A 17,590-nucleotide genomic window follows, 5' to 3' on the forward strand; every position below is an offset into this window, starting at 1 on the left:
GAAATTCAACAGCTGAGCATGCGCGGGCTATAGTATTTCTGCAGTAGTAGAAAATAGCAGTTCTAGTAACAGGAAACTGCGCGCAGCTTCTGCAAATCTCCACAAGTGTTCACCCTCATGATGCAACATGCCACAGACACAACACGGTGTGTAACCACACGGTGGTACACGGAGGCTCAATTTAACCCTGTCCGCTCTGCACAGTAAACAAGGAAACACGTGACTACATTTTTTCTCTGCTATGACGGGCCTGAAGATCAGTCCGCCCCTCTGTGCGCCGTCACCACTGCGTCAAGCTGCGGGGATTCAAGGCGCAAATCCGTACTACCTCCAAAATAAAATACATTTTTAAAAAATCATCGTAATAAAACTATTGTATTGTGTAAAATCACAATGTATAGGTTTGTGTGTAAGGAAAAAGTAATATAATTTTTATTTTCTTGTGTGTTTTGAACCTATTTTCATTAACTAAATAAATCTATTCCTCTCTTTGGCTTCGTGTTAAGTCGCTGTATGCTATTTTGAAAGCCACCACAGGAAGCTCGCTTGTTTTGAGCGTGTCGAGCTTGCCACTGGTCTCCCCATAAACCCCGTGATCTCCAAAACAACATAACAAAGTGGGAGAAACATGGCGAGCGGAGAGGAGGCCAGAAGACGCCCCTCGGTTACCTCCTCTTCGGTCGGCCTGGAGGCTCTCTTCCCCGCCGGGACCTCGGAGCAGGCCGGCGCGGACGGAAACCCGGAGCTCGTCCTCCTGCGGGAGCGTCTCCAGGCTTGGCTATCGCCGTATGAACCCCTGCTGCTGTGGGTGCAGAGGCTGCTGGTGTGGGAGAGGCCGCTGTACAGCATCTCTGTTGCCCTGACACTCAACACATTATTCTGGTAACCGTCCACTTTGTCTTTTTACCTCGTCCGCCTTCGAAACAAACGCCGATAAGGCTTCTCCGCAGTGTAGCGTTAGCTTGCTAGCTAATGTCAGCGAGGATATTACAAGGGAACGTCAGGATAAGTTAGCTAATCCCACGTCTTTAGCTTAATGCTAACGTAGCTTTGCAAGCCAGTTTAAACTTAATTTCCACCTCGACAAATGTTCCTACGTGACATATATTACAAAGTAAAGTAGACAACTTAAGTTATTATTGAGTTGTTAGACGTGTTAGCGGTGTAATTCTAACTAATATTTGACACACTGAGAGGTCCAGGCCTCCTCTTTAACCAGCTGTCAGTGACACATTGAACTGGAGAAGCTAACTGCTAACTAGTAGTTAGTTCCGGAGCACTGGCATGTTTATGTCAGTCAGTAGCTTATGTGTCCGTGTGTCTCCACAGGCTCCTGTCCTCCACCTCCCTGCGGCCTCTGTTCCTGCTGAGTGTGTCCCTGCTGGGGCTCATGCTCCTGGAGAGATGGAAGCCCAAGTTGCCCATCATTACCAGTAAGTTCAGCCCAGTCAGTGTGTAGGTAAAATCTGGTCTGTCATTGAGAATCAGAATACTGTTATTCTACTATTCTTTATTTATTCATGCAGATTAGGTATTCTGTGCAAGTTTCCCCAATGTATAAATTGTTTTTTTTTAAATAAATTAGCAATCAAATTGATGAATTAGGATAAGATAATGCTTTATTACTCCCCACATCAGGGGAAATTTACAGTGTTACAGCAGCAAACATGTTTCAAAGCAGCACTAACTCATATGTACAGTATGAGTAATAATTAGAATAACAATAATATATACAATATATACAAGGATGAAGAATGAAAAATGAATAAATGCAGTATTATTACACTATAAGTGACATCAGCATTAAGTGGCTTGCAAAAAAAAAGCTAGCAGTGCAAGGAACTGTTGTGCAGATTTTACCGTGATTTAAGATGATATTATATCGTCCAGTTTATGCTCACATCAGCCAGTGATGCTGATGCTGTACAGCCTTACAGCAGCTGGGATGAAGGACCTGTGATAGTACTCTTTCTTGCGTGGTGGATGTCTCAATCTGCTGCTTAAAGACCCACAGATCTGATCAGATGATGCTGTTTATACATTTTAGTCTGCTTCAAGGCCTACATGCATAAACCAAACCTCTTTATAAACTATAAATGAACTGCGAGGGTGTTACACTCATGCCCTGCCTTACAAATTATAAGGGAACCTGCTTGTTCACAATGTAGCCAGAAAATGTGTTCTGACAGGATGGAAGTGTCTGGAATGCACAGGCAGTATTTGGCTGCTAATGCCAGTTTAGGACAACGCTCACAGTTTTGTTTCTATTTTAGTGGGCCAGACTGTACTCAAAAAATCTCCAAATTAATATTCAGATATGTGAGTCCAGGGCTATTATTTAGTTGCAAAAATCCCATTATTATTTCTTTGTTTCCTTGCAATAGAAATGAAAACATGCCACTAAAATGAGGACTTACATGACTGCAGTAAATATCGTTCAGCCCTGTTTAGGTGTATCTGTTACTAATTATGTGTTTCTCCTCTCCTGTAGTTCAACATGCTGAGGCCCACACTGTACAAAGGTGTGTAATATGTGTGTGTATGACAAATGGATTACTTATGATTGCTTATTTCATCATTAGACCATTAAAGTCTTAACTGTCAGACGTCTGTGTATGTCTGCGTTACGCCATTTTCACACCATCTTTGTAACTCTTTCTGTCCTCTCTGACTGGTTTAGTCTGCTGCATTTCTCTTCATTCATTCCTCGTGTGCCTGTCTCCTTCCCTTGTCATTACATGAACATGGAATCCTTCACTGCCTCTCTGAAAACATTTAAATACAGGTTAAAGCCCTTAAAGTACAGCTTTGTGTTCTCAAAGATTGTTTTTTTTTGCTCTCTTCCTGTGTTTGTGTGCTGGAATGCAGTGAAACGATGAGCACAGAGCAGCGTCTGCTCAGCGTTCCTGAGCTCAGCCACCACCTGGCAGAGAGCTACCTGACCTGCTGCCTGTATCTGCAGGAGATGCTGCAGTACAAGCGGCAAAACCACGGCAAGGTACGGCACTCGTGGCTGGTCCGAACACGTGGAATTTGGAAGAGTGATGAACTTTTATGGTGATAAAAATGCAGAGTGTTTCTTGCAAAGAGAAATCTTTTGTGACTCCTCAAAGTGGGTTCGGGAAAAGTTACATTTTACATATGTGCTACCTGTTTTCTTAATGAGGGTTTTATTTACTTGCTATATAAGATAAGCTCTACTTTATTCATCGAGGAGGGAATTATTTTGCCAGAGTACAATAAACAAAGGTTAGTGGAATATACACAATTACATAGAGGTTTGAAATAACTAATATAAAGCACGATAGGCGAACTACAAAATGTAAGTTTCTAAAAGTGTTTGTGTGAAATGTCACAGTGTGTCAAGTGTCTTAACCCTCATGTCGTCCTGTGGGTTAAATTGACTCGTTTTAAAGTTTGAAAATGTGGGGAAAAAAAAAATTCACAGCAAACTTCTGATGTCCACAATTTCAACATTTTTGGGGAAATTTTTGAACATTTTTTGGTAGGAAAAAAGAAATATTAAAAAAAAGGTTTCTTAAAAACATTCACAAAAAATCAACCAAAATTTGCCTCAAATTCGCTGAATTTTGGTTGTTTTTTTGTGAATTTTCTTAAATAGAATATTAGAAGTTTTACTGATATATATGTAATCACTTTTGATATTTTAAGAATTTTTTTGGGAGATTTTTACTCAACCTTTTAAAATATTTACAAGAATTTTCTTGCCAAATTTGAGGGATTCTTTCAAATGGAACTTTTCAGGGAAACTTTTTAGAATTTTCTTCCCGAAGGTTTTGCAAATTTTCAGAAATTTGAGGATTTTTTTTTGCTGAATTTTTAAATTTTTTTCAGACAAGGAAACAATATTTTTTGATGCCCATAAATGAAGTCAACAGGAGGTTTAAGTGTGTAAAGTGACTGTATTCTGTATACTAATACTAAAAACCTTATATTTTTCACTCATAAAATGTTGGAAAAACAGCAGTAAGATGTATAGATTTCTGTCAAATGAAGTGACACAGACTCGCTGCCTTTACTGTATGTGGATTTATCATTCTTATTGTCATGCATATTCAAATTTTGAACCCGGAAAAACCCTGAAACGGTTGTATTTTTGTTGCAGTGCAGCTGTAAGTCTCAAATAACACGTGACATTCATCTTTGATAGCACACACACAAAAAAATACTTTATCTAAGAGTCAACACTGCTGCCAGTGCGACTCAGAAATACAAAAGTATATATTTAGGTTCTGTGAAAAGCAAACTCAGCAGGTAGTGCAGCTGTGAGAACACTTTTAGAGACGACACACCTGCACACTTTATCTCCAACATCTCTTCTTTTTTCTGCCTCCCAGTTCTGTGTGATGATGTGCAGCGGCTGTTTTGTGCTTGCTGTGGTTGGACATTATGTACCGGGAATCATGATCTCCTATATAATAGGTGAGTGACTTCATGACGGAGAAAAACACAGCTGGACTGTGCGCTTGTCAGGACATTTGCATGGTGTATGTTGTCTTCTTGTTTTAGTTGTTTTGTGTATTTATTTGTCTGACTTTTGTCGTTTCTCTCATGTTTTTTTTGGATGTTTTGTTTCTGTTTTTTCTCATTTTTTGGCTCCTTTTTGTCATTTGTCCATTTTTTTGTCACTTTGCAACTTTTTTGTGTAATTTTTTTGTCACTTTTTTGTTTTGTTTCATGTTGTTTGTGTTATTTTTTTTGTCATTTTGTTTCCTGCTTTTGTCGTTTTGTGTGCGACATTTTTGTAATACTTTGTCTTGTTTTTGTTGTTTTGTGTATTTTTTGTCTGACTTGTCGTTTGCCTCGTGTTTTTGTTGTTTTGTTTCTAGTTTTTGTCATTTTTTGTCGCTTTGCAACTTTTTTGTGTAATTTTTTGTCACTTTTTTGTTTTGTTTCATGTTGTTTGTGTTATCTTTTTTGTCATTTTGTTTCCTGCTTTTGTCGTTTTGTGTGCGACATTTTTGTAATATTTTGTCTTGTTTTTGTTGTCTTTTTTTCTGACTTTTGTCATTTGTCTCATGTTTTTGTTGTTTTGTCATATTTTGTCTTGTTTTTGTTGTTTTGTGTTTTTTTTTTGTCTGACTTGTCATTTGCCTCGTGTTTTTGTTGTTTTGTTTCTAGTTTTTGTCATTTTTTTGTCGCTTTGCAACTTTTTTGTGTCATTTTTTATCACTTTTTTATTTTGTTTCAGGTTGTTTGTCTTATTTTGTCATTTTGTTTCCTGCTTTTGTCGTTTTGTGTGCGACATTTTTTCATATTTTGTCCTGTTTTTGTTGTTTTGTGTATTTTTTTTGTCTGACTTGTCATTTGCCTCGTGTTTTTGTTGTTTTGTTTCCAGTTTTTGTCATTTTTTTTATCGCTTTGCAACTTTTTTGTCATTTTTTTATCCCTTTTTTATTTAGTTTCAGGTTGTTTCTTATTTTTTTTGTCGTTTTGTTTCCTGCTTTTGTCGTTTTGTGTGTGACACACTGAAGATAGCAGTCAGTGAAGTAATTACACTTCCATGTAATTTTGCTTTACTTGCTTTTGTGCAAATTGAACGTATCTCTTCTTTCCTTACCTAACAATCCCATTACTGGGGTCTCATCGGCTAATTGTCCTTTTTCTCTTATTGTAGCACATTTCTTTGCTAAATGTGACCGTTTCTGAAGCCATCACTGCTTTGTCTGTGCACTCCTCCAGTCCTGAGCGTCCTGCTGTGGCCGCTGGTCGTGTACCACGAGCTGATCCAGAGGATGTACACCGGCCTGGAGCCAATCCTGATGAAACTGGATTACAGCATGAAGGGAGATACTGAGCACCGCAAGCACGACAAGAGGAGTGAGTGTTGCTCAGACACCCCTGCAGCTTAACACAGGACTTAATTATACCATTAGGCATTGATTTTGGAGTCGATAGAGATCATATTTCTTTTCCGCTCACTGATGCTCAACCATTGACATCGCTCTGTTTATGTGATTGTGTAAAAGAAGCTGCATTAAATATGAAAGAGCTGTGATGAGAAGCTTCTATGGCCACATGTTTACCTCTGTCTGATCCACCTTTTCCTTTGACAGAGGTGAAGAAGGAGATGGAAGAAGGCGATGAGCCAAGAGCTGAAACAGAAAGTGAGAGTGAGGAGGAGCTGTCCTGCTTTGCTCCGACGGTATGAACACACACCAGAGCAGTAGACTTTAGAGCAGGGCTGTTAAACGTACGACCCGTGGGCCAAAAGCGGCCCTCCAGAGGTTCCAGTCTGGCCCTCAAAGTGTAAAAATTACAGAGAAGACAATAACTGTAAAACTATAAATTTAAATAATTCCTAGACCATGACAAGTTGTTTTGATCAGAAAGTAAAATCCTACATTGTTCATTGTTCTTTTGTCATTTTGTGTTTGATTTTTGTAATGTTTTGTCTTGTTTTTGTCATTTTGTGTATTTTTTTTGTCTGACTTTTGTCATTTGTCTCATGTTTTTGTTGTTTTGTTTCTAGTTTTGGTCACTTTTTGTCTCGTTTTTGTCACTTGTCCATTTTATTGTTGCTTTTCAACTTTTTTGTTTATTTCTTCGTCTTTTTTTGTTTCGGGTTGTCTTATTTTTTTGTCATTTTGTTTCTCGCGTTTGTCGTTTTGTGTCATTTTTGTAATATTTTGTCTTGTTTATGTTGTCCGACTTTTGTCGTTTGTCTCATGTTTCTGTTGTTTTGCTTCTCGTTTTTTGTCAATTTTTTGTTTTTTTTCATGTCATTTTTCTAATTTTTTGTTACTTTGTTTCTCGCTTTTGTTGTTTTGTATTTCACTTTTGGAATATATTGTCTTGTTTTTGTCTTTTTTTGGTCTGACTTTTGTCGTTTTGATCATACAGTAAAATCCTGTATCGTTCAGTTCCACATAGCTGTGACTAAATGTTGTTTCTTTGTAGACACTCTGTGATCTGGAAGCTGTAATGTGTAAATGATAAACTGAGGCTGAATGCTGTTGAAATTAGTTTTTCTTCAACAATTTCAGGTTGTTCATAATATTTTATAAAGAGAGACTTCCTTAAATGTCAACATTTTTGCACTACAACAAAGGAAAAATTAGGAGTTGTGGGTATTTATAGGTTGTTATGCTGTGATTTTACTGGTTTGACCCACTTTAGATCAAATTGGACTGAATGTGGAACCTGAACTAAGATGAGTTTGACATCTCTGCTTTAATGAGAGTTTGTGTTTCCACCAAAGGAAACAGCAGCAGTGGCATGAGTTCTGACCTGAGCTTCAACTGTAATAAAGCTCTGTGGTTTGGCTAATACCATCAAGGTTTCAAGTACGACCACATTCCATTAGCATGACTTTAAGATTTGCATTTTTCGGTTCACGAACTGTCATGTTGACGCCATGCCTGGTAGACTGCTGTGATCCTCAGTCTGTCCAGGTTAATCTTCAACATTTACTGGGGTTTCCCTTCTCAGTTGTGACGCAGATGATGAAGTTGTTTAATTTATGTTCATCCAGTACCATAATTAAAAGTTTTGTGCTGTTTTCTTGCTGTTGGTTTTGACCAGGTGGACGTGAAGACGACTGCTCTGGCGATGGCCATCACAGACTCGGAGCTGTCGGATGAAGAAGCTTCCATCTTGGAGAGCGGAGGGTTCTCGGTGTCCAGAGCCACCACTCCTCAGCTGACCGATGTCTCTGAAGGTAAATCTCACTTCATCGCACAGAGAAGTTCAGAAACGGCGCCTGTGGATAGAGAAAACTTTACCTGATTTACATTCTACTGCAGTCGCTTTTGAAGTAGTGTCATTGTGTGATGATGCACAGCTCCCGGTGCTCCACGCACTTTTTGGAAGTCCTGTTCAAACCTCATTCTGGTGCACATTCAACTATGGACCTCAAAGTTGCACAGACAACAAACGTCAAATTCTGTTAAATTGAATCAACCTTCAAGTCTTCAGTGAAGGAGCCAGACTGGCGACAGCATATCATATAAGCAGGAGCATGCTCGTTGTTTTTGTCCCACAGGGTCAGACTGTCGGCACCAAATCCTACTTTAACATCCTGTGGCATCTAATCGAGATAATTTGGCACCAACAGCCTGATCTCTACCGTGTGGCGATGCATGCTGATTCACAGAGCGTTGACAGAGCACAGTCATCTTTCCTCAGCCACTCTGCTTGCCAGGGTTTGCTCCCTGCAACTTCCTCTGCTTCTCCAAAATAAAATTCAAGTTGAGTGTTGCTGTTTTGAAACACTGGAGGAGATCGTGCACATGTTGCAGATGATGCACAGGACTTTAAGTAGCGTTCCAAGCATGGCAGGAGCACTTGGAGCTTTGCATAGCTGCTCAGGTGAATAACTCAGGTATGTGTTTGTTTTTAGTCAGCGCAGACACTGACCTTCTTAATCCCGTCACGTATGCCAACACAGAAGTAGTTCTATTGTTTGGGAAGAGAGCCAAAGGTTCCCAGAAAGTTCAGCTCTGGAAAAAGTAGGAATGCAGGTCGGCCAGCAGAAAGCTGGCGTTTAGCTCTGCTCTGAGAAAGTATGCAGATGTTTTTTTTTCCTTTGTCGTACTTCATTGGTTCTGTGCGCCAGTAGTTTTCTGGGGAATTAAGAGATTTTCTGCTCCAGTCTGCCATCACGAAAACACAGCAACCTTTACATGGATTTATTTACCTTTCCCTTTACCGTGGTCTGGCCTTGCCTCCTGGTATAATCAGCTGTTTATTGGTCTTCTGTGAGAGAAACATTATGAAGAAGTTGATTTGTATTACAGGGGTCCTCTGTCTGAACTGTCAGAACTGGTTACATGGAACTAGTTGACGAGCAGAGCGGATGAATACATTGTCGGTTTTGTTTACAGTCTCTGGTTGTAAGCCACCTTAGATTGTGCTACATTCGCTAACTTTTTGCTCTTCATTATGGCTCCCAAGCGTAAGTCGGACTCTTCTGAAGAATGCGGAATAAACAAAAGCCTTTTTGCCCAGTTCAGTTCAACGTGTGGAATAGAAAGCAACAGATGATCTTATGAACAGAGCGAGTGAAGATCAGAACTTTTCTGTGCAGTTAAGGAACAAATAGAGGGCAGTAGTCCAAGTATCGCCTTGTACTTGAAAATATGCCAATGAAGGAACCTTCTGGTGGCTAAAGCAGGCCATCCCACCCGAGAGTAGAACTCACAGTGGTGCGTTGACACTTTACAGTTTGTAAGAAACCTCAAAGAAGCATAATGAAAAGTGTCGACTATTGGACAACTTATGAGCAGGAGCATTCATCCACAAAAGATCTCCATAATCCAACACAGACAGAAAAGCTGTCAAGTTCACTGACATCAGGTAAATCTGGAACTGAACAACAAACAATGAAACCTCAACATCAACAACAGCATCAGTCTGTTAAAATATTCTGTTTTCTTCTTGTAAAATGATTCATACATGCATGAAAGTTGTTGGTATTCATGACTTTTATGAAGAACTGAAAATGGGATGCACATAAAGACTTTGTTTACGTTTTTGCTGGAGTTTCGTTCCTACAGTGTGGCGTAAGTCGGAGCTCAACATAAGTTGAGGACCCCCTGTGTAGGCAGTATGTCTGGTTTAGATCCTTGATTTAGATGAGATTCTTTTTGCTCCCTCATTTCTACTCCAGACTTGGACCAGCAGAGTTTACACAGCGACCCAGAGGAGGCCTACCTGCGGGATCTTCCTGAGTTCCCCTCAGCCGAGGAGTTTCCCTTCATTGAGCACAACCTGCTTCACTTTCCTCTGCGAGGTCCGGGCCAGGGAGACAGAGCCCAGGCCGGTGCTCAAGCAGAGGGGGAACCGCTGAGCCCCGCCAGCCTCCTCATCCAGCACCTAGCGTCCCCTCTGCACTTTGTGAACACACATTTCAACGGACACGGACGACCGCCTGGGGGTGAGGAGGGATTGCTGGCTGTTCCGGGTGCAGGAGAGGGAGCAGCGGGGAGGCAGGAGGGGGAGGAGAAGGAGGCGGCGGTCACCCAGGGTGCACAGCGTTCGTTGGAGGCCTTGAGCGAGGAGATCGTGAGCACGGCCATCTCCACCGTGGTGCAGAACACTCTGTCGGCGCTGCTGCACTCCAGTGAGGCCGGCGACGAGCCCTCCCTGGATGAGTTCCTTCCCACTGAAACTCCACCAGGCGCTCTGGAGACCTCCACCCCACCCACCGACACCACCGCTGACACTAGAGTTACTACGACGGGGGCGGCGGGTCCAGACGAGGACCTGGACGAGGCCATCACGACAGAAAGCGGCGCCGGCGAGGAGTTCCCCGACGACACACTAGTTCCGACCGAGGACGAGGACTTTGAGCTTTTGGACCAAAGTGAACTGGAGCAGGCGGACGAGGCGCTGGAGCTCAGCTCTGACAGACCGCTGGCGGGAGGAGCTCCTGACACGCTTCCATCTCCTCAACATCAACCACAGTCATAGCTTTCCTGTCCGCCCCCACCGTCAACTGTGTTTGTCTTTTATTTGTACATTAGAACTACATTATAAACATACATACAGCTATTTACAACGCATTTATCAGAGAGTTTATACTGCTGGTTGGTGATTGTGTGGCAGATGGTCGAGACACGTGGTAGGTTCTCCTTTCATAGCTTCGCTTTACGAGGGTCTGCGCAGCCTCGGTACCCGAGTTCTAGACCAAGATCATCACACAAACTCTAAAAGAAATCATCAGTGTGCATTTACAGTAGACGTGTTTGGCTTGATGGTGTCAGAGCAGAGGTTGGATTGACAGTCCCTTACTGTTTTCACCTGTTTAGTCTCTTCTGAAGCCTTTATTTTGTACCTTGGCTGACGGCTGAACCTTCAGAAGCAGATGTTTATGTAGATGGTATTATGGAGAGTGGAAATGTTGGATTACATGACTAATAATATATGCGATAAATTATTTAATTTAATGATCAGTTGATTATTATTATTATTATTGTTAAGCTGAGGGAGAGTTTGAAAGTGCGTTTTATCCCTTCCATAATGATTGTATGTACGTGTTTTAACGACGGACGTCCAAGTTCAAATCGTAGTTGCGTGTTCCCAGGTAGTGAATCGATGTTAACCCCCGTCTTTACCTTTTGAAAGAAGCATTCAGTCATTGGTGGTTTTTCACTTGTTGCCTGAAAACGGAATCTTTGACATTATTGGATGTTGACAGCTCGTTGGTCTTTACCCATACACATAAGTGACTTTCATGTGGCAAGATAAAAGAAACGTTCCTGGATTTCCTCTCGTTTTTACTGAGAATAGATCGCACATTCTCTGTCCGTTTGAGTTTGTCATTGATCCGACAGATTTAAAACCGTCATCACCGGGGAATATATATTTACCAAATAACCTCCTCCGTGCAACGACAAGTTCATGCATGCCGTGCATCACGCATGTGTCAATATTCGAGGTCAGTTTGTTTGTTTTTGAAGGGGCGTAAAGCTTTCATTACACATCACGTGTCTGAAAATAATTGGCAAACATTTCCAGTTGAATGAAGAGGACGATTTTTGCTTTTGTAAACCACTCAGCATCCAAATCTCAGGGGTGGGTTGTACAAAGTGAATATAAAACTGCAGAATACGTGTCCATTTCCCCACTTGTCGTAGTGCACTGTGTTTGTACTAACCTTTCCTTTTTTTTTTTCCTCCGGTCTCCTTGTGTATAGTGTAGAAATGCAAAAAAAAGAAAAAGGAAAGTGTATATTCTGCATGTAAAAACAGCACTCTCTTCAAGTTCTCCTTGTCAACTGACAAAGTACTGCACAATTTGTGAGGAAAAAAACATCAGTTCGAATGTTTCAGGTTAAAAAAAAAAAGCCTGTTCAATTCAGTTTATTTCATTACAATGAGGGGAATAAAAGTGTTGATGTGTCCTTACTTTTATTTTGAAAAGACTACCCAACTGTACATGGAAATGGGTGGCAAGCGATAACATCAGATTTAGAGATTAACAGACTAGTTTGTGTATGGTAGCTGTGTGTTTTATGCTTAAAATATTTGCTTCTTGACCTATATGTGTGTGTATATACATACACATATATAAAAATATATAAAAGACACTTATCGAACTGTACAATTTTAAAAAAAAGGAATATATTTTCTAATTTCTCCTTTTTCCATAAAGTACTCAGTTTGATCTTTTACGTCTAAAAATGTAACCGCTACGGACAAGATTCAGAACGTGGGAAGGTTTGCTGTCATTAAACTGGTAAAATAAATCTGCAACCTCACATGTGAAAGTAAGAGAATAAAAGAACAAACTGAAACAAACGAAAGATGTTGCGATGAAATTTATCTGCTCGCTTGATCGTTTGGTGTGTGGAACTTTTTATTTCTTTAACCATTTTTCAAACACTGTTATTGATGACAACTGTGCAGTTTTCTGGTCCAAGTTCTTTTTCCTGAGGGGAAAAAAAATACTCGGTAAGTACCTTTTCTTTAACCCTCGTGTCGTCCTGTGGGTCAAAATTGACCCGTTTTAAAGTTTGAAAATGTGCGAAAAATCTGTATTTTCACAGTGAAACTTCTGATGTTCACATTTTCTACGTTTTTGGGAAATCTTGAAACACTTTTTGGTGAAAAAAAGTAATGATTAAAATTTTTCTTGAAGAATATTGACAAAAAAAATATAGTTTCCTTTTCTGAAAAAAAAATCTGAAAATTCAGCAAAAAAAATCCTCAAATTTGGCAAGAAAATTCTTGTAAATATTTTCGAAAAATGAGTAAAAATCTTCCCAAAAAAATCCTAAAAATATCTAAAGGGACTACATATCAGCACAGCGTCTGATCTTTTCTTTAACAACTGGATTTTGGCTGATTTTTTTGTGTGAATTTTCTTAAGAAACATTTTTAACATTTTTTTTTTCTACCAAAAAATGTTGATAATGTGGACATCAGAAGTTTCACTATGAAAATATATTTTTTCCCCACATTTTCAAACTTTAAAACGTCAATTTTGACCCGCAGGATGGCACGAGAGTTAAATACTTCAACTGTCCTGAAGACTAGTATTATAGCAATGAAAATGTGCAGCATCCACACATATTTTGCTTAACCTGACACACCTGCCTCAGTTTGCTTGAAAGAAGCTGAAGTGTTTTGTTCAGCTCGTCTCCAACAGTCACATCAGACACCGCAGACCATTTACCGTCGATGAACCTGACCGGGACCGCCATGACGATACCATCTGGGAGACTGTAGTGACCTACAAGTAGCCATAGAGAAATATTTGATTACAAAATAGATTAACCAAAACATAGATTCAGGGCCGGCCGCTGGCATAAACACTCTATGCCGTTGTTTATAGCCACATCCACTAGAGGGGACCACACCACAATAAGTGTGTGATTCGTATTTTGTCCCTGTCTTTATTCCAATAAAACAAATCTGTTAATGCTGTTAATCATGTGCATGTGTGTTTTAACCCAATTACAAGCTGTGCACGTGATTTGGTAGTTGCCCTGTGCATGTTTTGGGGCCACAAAAAAAATCTTGCTGAGGGCCACCAAAGTCCTAGGGCCGGCCCTGCATAGATTTGTTTTAAAGAGGTTAAACTTCATTTCTACACGTTGCTGTGTCCAACCTGGGCAGCATACGCCCACAGACAGGACCTCATCTGGATCACAGACGCCATTCCATGCCCTCAGGACGCTGAGGATCCCGTTAGCGGAAAGCATGGCGGCAGCTCGGCCGGTCTTTGAAGCCGCGGTTTCACGTTGACAACGTACCAAGTGTTGAAAGTCTTTTTCCAGCCATTTCCTGGAAAGGAAAAGGAGATTATTGTTTTTTTGGCATATCCCATCACAAGATGTTTTGATCAGAGCCGGCAGATGTGTCGTGCAACCAACATTTACACAGACTGAGTTTGTTAGTTGATGGCAGGTCAGCGGCAGGCTTTGTGGGTCGATATATAATTGAGGGGCTTTTGAAGTCTATGGGATATATCTTCCATGCATTTTTATTAAACGTCAAGAAACTAATGCTTTTTAGGTTCATTATGATCATGTCTTTACAAATTCCATAATTATTTCTGATGGAAACAATCAGTTATTAATAAAAAATAACTGGATTTCACTAAAATGTCAACTAAATAATTTAATAACAACCACCTTCTAATTAGTTAAACAATAAAATGAGCTTATTCATGAATAGTTTTGATTTTTTTCTTTTTGTTAAGTTGAGATAGTTATGACAGATACGTCTTTTTTTGAAATATATCAAATTTTAAACGGAACATAGATAATTGTGTCTGTGTCCGAGAAATCACTTTCAACTAAGTTACCCGTTACAAAAACCCCTCTCAAGGAAGTGTGTTAATTCCAGATCACATGACCTGCTCCGCATGATGTCATTTCCTCCTGAAGAAAAGACTGGAAGACTCCAAGGCTTTCTGAGTTTTTTAATATAAAGTAGTCAACAGGTTTACTACAATATCTTTAGAAATAACTTTTAATTTTACTCAATCGTATATATAACATTTAGAAGAATCTTTCTCTAAAATGCCATGTGGTGTTTGGTTATAGGCGGCCATGTTGATTTTAGACCTCAAACAGCAAAAATGTCAGCTATGATATAAAAAGTCCCGCAATTATGTATATATATTGACCCTTTTGGTATGTTTGTAGGAGCTGCGAGCCAAATTCGTTGGAGTTAACCGATAAAAAAAAAGCCTTACACATTGTTGTGTATTCAAACTTGCTAAAATCCTGCTTTTCTAACAGACCTGTCATGACAAATCTTCAGGACTGGTTGAGAATAGAAAGCTGGTCCTTTAATCGCCCCGTCGTAGTTGAAAACCTTCGCCCTCTGCAGGTCAACGTAGAAATCACCGCTGATGTTTCCCCACACAATGACATCTGTAACATCTAACAACGCCGACAAATGATTAATCTCACATTTACGCCTCTACGATGCATTCAAAACCAACAATTATACAGCAGATACCTGATGGTCGCACTTTCAGCTTCTTTGCAATTACGGCCCTGGCTTTATTCTCCAGCTGCGTTGCCATGGCGACGAACTGTTGGCTGTCAATGGAGCGTGCACCGTCCGCAAGAAGCGAGCATCTCAGGTTGACGAATGAGCTGCCGGACACGATCACCTTCACCGTCTTGTTGCCTCTCGTGTCGATCAGCTGTCCGTACTCTCTGTATCGCTCCGTCAGTTTCCTCTTCTTTTCTTCATCACCGTCATCCTCTCTTTCATCAGTCCAGTGATCGTCCATCAGGAGGATGACGTCCGCTTCTCGGAAAGCTTCATCCAGATCTGTGTGGACCGTCACCTTGAAAAAAGTAGATGTGATTAACCCTCCTGTTGTCCTCATTTACGGGCACTAAAATATTGTTTCTTTGTCTGAAAAAAATCCCAAAATTTAACGTAAAAAATTCCACAAGTTTCTGAAAATTTGCAAGACCTTCAGGAAGAAAATTACAATAATTCCTTATGAGCAAAAAATATAACATTTTTAGTATTAATCAATGTTGTACAATCACTTTTCACACTTAACCCTCCTGTTGTCCTCATTTACAGGCACCAAAAAATATTGTTTCCTTGTCTGAAAAAATCCAAAAATTCTGCAAAAAAATCCCCAAACTTCATAAAATTTGCAAAGCCTTGAGGAAGAAAATTCCAATAATTCCTCAAAAGTTTCCCTTCAAAGTTTTATTGAAAAAAAAATCTTCCAAATTTGGCAAGAAAATTCTTGTAAATATTTTCAAAAAATGAGTAAAAATCTTCCAAAAAATCCTAAAAATATCTAAAGTGATTATATATTTTTCAGCAGAACATCTAATATTTTCTTAAGAACATTCACAAAAAATATCCCAAAATCCAGCAAGTCTTGCTGGATTTTGGTTGACTTTTATGTGAATGTTATTAAACATTTTTAACATTTCCTTTTTTCCACCCAAAAAATGTTCAAAGATTTCCCAAAAATGTTGAAAATGTGGACATCAGAAGTTTCACTGTGAAAGTATTTTTCCCCACATATTCAAACTTTAAAACGGGTCAATTTTGACCCGCAGGACGACACGAGGGTTCAGCAGTTGTGGAAGCTCTACCTGATGGAGCAAACTGGGTGCAAGGTCCTCTATCTCCATCCTCAGCCCCTGTAGTTCCTCCACACTCCCCTGCAGCTCCAGTAGGTGGAGACTGATTGCAGAAACATGAGGGAACACCTCCCCAGAAAGTAGATTAGGGATCAGGATGTGGCACGTTGGGCTGAGAGCACTGGAAGCAGACTTAAATTATTAAAACATTCCACGTCGGAGGAGACATTTTCTTTGTGCTTTTTTTTTTTTTTTAGAGGAACCCACCCACTGATCCAGATATGAAAGGGTTGAATAAGACTGGCAAAGTGCTGCTCTTCCACAATAAGGTCCATCTTGGTCTTCAGGTTCTCTGCTGCAATACTCATCATCATATCTGTGGGCATGTCTGATGTGATGCCATAGTAGTCCTGCACAACCATTTATAATCGTACATAGAAGGAATTATACACCAACAGTACCACTAATAAACAGAAAAAACAGAATGGGTTTTAAAAAAGAGGAAAATATTCATCTAAAAAGCTGTAAATATTACATGTGTAGCAAATCAAAGCTGCTATTAAAGTAATACAAACATTTATGGTGTTATTTAAGTGAGAGAGCTGCATGGGTCAATATATAATTGTGGGATTTTTTGTATCATAATTGACATTTTTGTTGTTTTCAGGCCTAAAATCAACATGGCCGCCTATAACCAAACACCACATGGCATTTTAGAGAAAGATTCTTCAAATATTATCAATACATTTGAGTAAAATTGAAAGTGAAAGTTGTTTACTTTTAATAAAAATCCATGCAAGATATATCCCATGGACTTCAAAAGTGCCTCAATTATATTTTGAGCCATATCGAGTTGTAGCAATGTGCACTTTAATCGTGTGGGAATGTGCAAAATCTGGAATTTGAGGTTGATTTTAGCAGAGAAAATCTATCTTTATCTACCTGGCAATGCTCTACGAAGTCACTGAAACCTCCTAAGAGCATCCCTTTGCCTCCCTGGTAGACCAGTTCCCTCCAAACCAAAGGAGACTGCTCGTGTTTCCACCCGTTTCTTTTGCAGGTGACATCCAGCCATTCCTGTCAAAACCTCAGTAGAGGTCAGGTAACAATACATGCCAAAATAAGCAATTGTTTAAAGGAAAAAAAAACAAATTACCTTCCACTCATCTGGGAGAATCGAGATCTTATGGACCCTGAAGTTTGGCAGACATCCCTGCAGATGGTCTGCTAATAGTTCCGCTTTGGCATAAAGAGGGCAGTCCGTTTTCCCTATAGAGGTCAAAATTATAAAAATGAGTCAATTTTTTTTTTAAATATATCCAAATACTACACGACAAAAATAAAAATAAGCCTTTACCAGCGAGCACAAATTTTGCCATTATTTGCGGAAAGCGTTGGTTGCTAGGAAACAGCGGGCGTTACGCTTTATTTGGTCCGTCTGAAAACGGAAAAATATCAGGAGGCATTTTAATTAAAATATCACTTGCGATTTGAAAAATTTACACCTTGGGTTTTTATTACATTATTACTTGTCACATTTTAAAAGAATTC

At 39.8% G+C, this 17,590-nt stretch overlaps 2 protein-coding genes across 2 annotated transcripts; one reads left to right on the plus strand and one right to left on the minus strand.

Annotated features, from left to right (window-relative positions):
* The first annotated feature begins 557 nt into the window (after window positions 1-557).
* retreg2 (reticulophagy regulator family member 2) lies at window positions 558-12,268 on the plus strand. The gene is made up of 9 exons (XM_022207853.2): window positions 558-882; window positions 1,330-1,433; window positions 2,492-2,522; window positions 2,869-2,998; window positions 4,359-4,443; window positions 5,704-5,841; window positions 6,078-6,166; window positions 7,546-7,681; window positions 9,632-12,268. Exons 1-9 carry the CDS (start codon window positions 629-631, stop codon window positions 10,432-10,434), a joined length of 1,770 nt encoding a protein of 589 aa, XP_022063545.1. The 5' UTR covers window positions 558-628; the 3' UTR covers window positions 10,435-12,268.
* Window positions 12,269-12,300: 32 nt separating this feature from the next.
* mdh1b (malate dehydrogenase 1B, NAD (soluble)) lies at window positions 12,301-17,448 on the minus strand. The gene is made up of 10 exons (XM_051943086.1): window positions 17,397-17,448; window positions 17,196-17,308; window positions 16,982-17,116; window positions 16,307-16,449; window positions 16,052-16,220; window positions 14,937-15,273; window positions 14,716-14,857; window positions 13,576-13,751; window positions 13,058-13,197; window positions 12,301-12,394 (listed from the first exon to the last, which is right to left on the minus strand). Exons 1-10 carry the CDS (start codon window positions 17,416-17,418, stop codon window positions 12,341-12,343), a joined length of 1,431 nt encoding a protein of 476 aa, XP_051799046.1. The 5' UTR covers window positions 17,419-17,448; the 3' UTR covers window positions 12,301-12,340.
* Between the last annotated feature and the right edge of the window lie 142 nt (window positions 17,449-17,590).

The sequence above is a fragment of the Acanthochromis polyacanthus genome, chromosome 22 (assembly GCF_021347895.1).
Source record: "Acanthochromis polyacanthus isolate Apoly-LR-REF ecotype Palm Island chromosome 22, KAUST_Apoly_ChrSc, whole genome shotgun sequence".
In the NCBI taxonomy this organism is placed as follows: Eukaryota; Metazoa; Chordata; class Actinopteri; family Pomacentridae; genus Acanthochromis; species Acanthochromis polyacanthus.